The 3617-nt window shown below is 41.7% G+C and overlaps 1 protein-coding gene across 2 annotated transcripts in view; it reads right to left on the minus strand.

The window, feature by feature from the left end:
* The window catches only part of VPS53 (VPS53 subunit of GARP complex), a 125738-nt gene that overhangs the window by 121452 nt on the left and 669 nt on the right, over positions 1–3617 (minus strand). For both annotated transcript variants that reach the window (XM_007454234.1, XM_007454235.1), the window contains exon 2: positions 2065–2145. In XM_007454234.1, the coding sequence (XP_007454296.1) occupies positions 2065–2145 (81 nt within the window). The remainder of the gene's footprint in view (positions 1–2064; positions 2146–3617) is intronic.

The following is a 3617-nucleotide window of genomic DNA, read 5'->3' on the forward strand; positions in this document are numbered from 1 at the left end:
CCTCTCTCCCGATAGATATTTTACCTCAGAAGGAATTGGGGGTGATGCAGGAATTGTGCTTATAAATTGCTACCGGCAACCTGTGCTGGCAGGAAGAGGCAGGAGCCTGCCAGGCACAGGTCTGATGAGAGAACCAGGTCACACGTAAAACAAGATGAAACCTTGCCATTTACGACAAGATGGATGGACCTTGAGGGTATCAAGTGAAATAAATCAGACGGAGAAGCACAAAACTGTATGATTTCACTCATATGTGAAATATAGAAAACAAATAAACAAACAAAAAAACAAAATAAATGAACAAGGGCTTCCCTGGTGGTGCAGTGGTTAAGAATCCACCTGCCAATGCAGGGGACCCGGGTTCGAGCTCTGGTCTGGGAAGATCCCACATGCCACAGAGCAACTAAGCCCCTGTGCCACAGCTACAATGCAACTACTGCAATGCCCATGAGGTATATAGATGGATTTTGCCTAAGATTTAGCAATAGTTGAAAGAAATTATAAATCATGCCCTTACTTTCTATTACCTTTTAATTAAGGTCCACGAGAATCTGGGTTGGAAAATGGTATAAATCTGGGGTTGGGGAAATAAAGGTACCCCTGTGTCATAAATTTCCTGAATTACCTAAGAAACTTCACTATACATCACCATGGATGTGGGGACATAATTAGACAAGACATATAACTGAATCTGTGGAACAACAAATGTCTTATGCTACCTTCAGTAGTTTAAAAACAAAAACCCACAAAAACTTATCAGGAAGAAGGGAGAACCTGGTGGTTCCCTATATACATAATTTTCAAATCTAACAATTTGTTGTGGTGAGTTAGCTGTCTTGATAGGCTGGGGTAAATTAAATCTTTTCGTGGCTAAAACTGCTATCTTTATACCATTGTTTCCAAATTTCTATCTCCAGCTAATTCCTAGAATTCACCTTTCATAGACAATGATGAGCTCTTAGGAATCCCCTGGCAGTTCAGTGGTTAGGACCTGGCGCTTTCACTGCCAAGGGCCCTGGTTCAATCCCTGGTCGGGGACTAAGATCCTGCAAGCTGTACATGGTGCGGCCAAAAAAGTAAAAGATAAGTTCTAAAGGCTATCTGTGAAATCTCAGAAAAGACGATGACACAGTATGATACCATTTTTTCCAAATTTATTTTAAAAATCAGCATGCCCATCAGAAAAAGTTTGGAAGGATATATGCCAAAATATTAACAGTTATGGCAATGATGGGCTCCAGACTCAAATATCCAACTATGTATTTCTACCTGGATGGCCCAAATATGTTAAAAACTGAGCTCACCTTTACACCCTACTTCTATCCTCCTTACCACTAAAACTGGCTCTTCCTCCTTACTCCCAGTACAGGATAAAGGGGCCAACACCCACCCACAGTCTGCTGGGCTAGAAATCAAAGTTCTGAAATTTACATCTTGAAATAGGAATAAAAGTAGCTTTCTAGGGCTTCCCTGGTGGCGCAGTGGTTGGGAGTCCGCCTGCCGATGCAGGGGATGCGGGTTCGTGCCCCGGTCCGGGAGGATCCCACATGCCGCGAAGCGGCTGGGCCCGTGGGCCATGGCCGCTGAGCCTGCGCGTCCGGAGCCTGTGCTCTGCAGCGGGAGAGGCCACAACAGTGAGAGGCCCGCGTACAGCAAAAAAAAAAAAAAAAAAAAAAAAAAAAAAAGTAGCTTTCTAACTCCAGGCTTATCCTGCCTACCTCATTCCCATTTTCCCCCTATTACATTCGAAAAATCCTGTCTACTTCCCAATTTACTACAGAAAATGGGGGGCCGGGGGGCAACAGGACAGACGCTTTCAACCTAAGGGTACGATTTCTAATAATATGCTCACTATACAGAGAATTCCACACTAACACAACAACAGTATTTGGTATTAGCTAACCCTCCCCCCGCCAAAAACAAGCTGGTTACAACGGAGTCTAACTTGAATTTAACTCTCACTTGCTTATCAAGGTCCCTTAGATTATGTAGTATAACACATAATACATCATTAATATTCAGGATGAGCCAGAAGCCACTGCAAGAAGGAAACTCTATACTTACTTGCTCTGTTGGGAACAGGGTGTTGATATACTCCACAGCATTGAAATCTGCTCGATCTAGAGGATCCTGGCTTGGAAATACCTACATAAAGATAGAGAATTAAAAATCACCTATCTTTCTGCCTTGCTTTATGTATTATTTCTTTCCTCCCTATTGGTTGGTAAGTTTTTTGAAGGCAAAGACCATAGCTTTTTTTCATTTTACGAGGCTTAACAACAACAGACGCGCAATAAAATATCTGGTAAAGTAAATCTGTAATTTTCACCAACATCTATAATTTTAACATCTTGGTAAAACTAACAGAATGTGCAACAGTGAAAAGTTCCAGATATCCACGAAATCCCAAGGACAAGGTAAAATAAGTGGGAATTGTACACTATCAGATTAAGCCAGCGGATGACATGGTTGTATTAAGGGAATCTTGATAACAGACTTATTATACACCATGTCTCAGTGATGTCTCAGCAGTAGAATTCACTATGCATCAAAGCGATTATTATGCTCAGACAGCGTCAAGAAGTGGAGAGCTGACATTTAGGAACTGCCCATCTCTTTTACAGAAGAAAGCAAGCCGCCTTCTGAGAAATATAGCTAACTCCCTTCAAATGTTGCAGTTTGAAGAACATGTAACAAGGTGGGTTACAAAGCAGTTAAGTGATCCCCTGGGTACTAGATTTCACCAGCTCAAGGCAGTTATTCTGGGAAGCAAATTCTTTTTTGAGGTCTGCTTATTGGAGAAACCTATGCTAGAATTCAGTCTTACTAAGAAATAGGAAAAACTGTGCTCTTCTAAAACCCTTGTCAAACAATAACTGACTGCATTATTTGTTTCTTCTATTGGAGCCCACTAGGTCCAAAGGGGATGAAATGTATGTCTCTGGGAATTCCCTGGCAGTCCAGTGGTTAGGACTCGTGCTCTCACTGCGGGCAGCCCAGGTTCAATCCCTGGTAGGGGAACTAAGATCCCACAAGCCCTGAGACAAGGCCAAACAAACAAACAAACAAACCAAAAACAAACGAAAAAAGAAACGTATGTCTCTTTCTGGCAGATGGAGGTGGGTGGGAAGCAGTGTGACTTGAACACCAAAACCTTTGCCTAATGGCCTGGCATCCTCAGGATCTGCCAAATGTGCTGTGAATGAGTAATCCAACCACTCCAAGGGAAACACATCTAAAAATCTATAAATGGGACAATACAAACAAATAACTTAGTACACTGGCAGACCCATAGTAAGTATTAATGGTCAATAAATATTAACTATCAGTAATAGAAGTAGTCATGTTTTACTTCAAAAAACTTCCCAGTGGTCGTTAAGTATGGCACACCCCTCCTTTTCCTAAATACCCTACACCAACTTCTTTAAGGGAGATTTTTCTCCCTTTATCAGGAGCGATACCCTGTACAAGGGTCTAAATTGCTATTTCTAATATCATCACTCTTAAAAACTCCATACACTTGAAAAGAGAATTTAGTCGCCTAAAGAGTTCCTGCAGGGAAGAAAAGCCACCTGGGAATATTCTTCAACCTAACCCAAACTAATCAACAGCAGGAA

This window comes from Lipotes vexillifer, unplaced genomic scaffold (genome assembly GCF_000442215.2).
Source record: "Lipotes vexillifer unplaced genomic scaffold, Lipotes_vexillifer_v1.1 scaffold680, whole genome shotgun sequence".
Classification (NCBI taxonomy): Eukaryota; Metazoa; Chordata; class Mammalia; order Artiodactyla; family Lipotidae; genus Lipotes; species Lipotes vexillifer.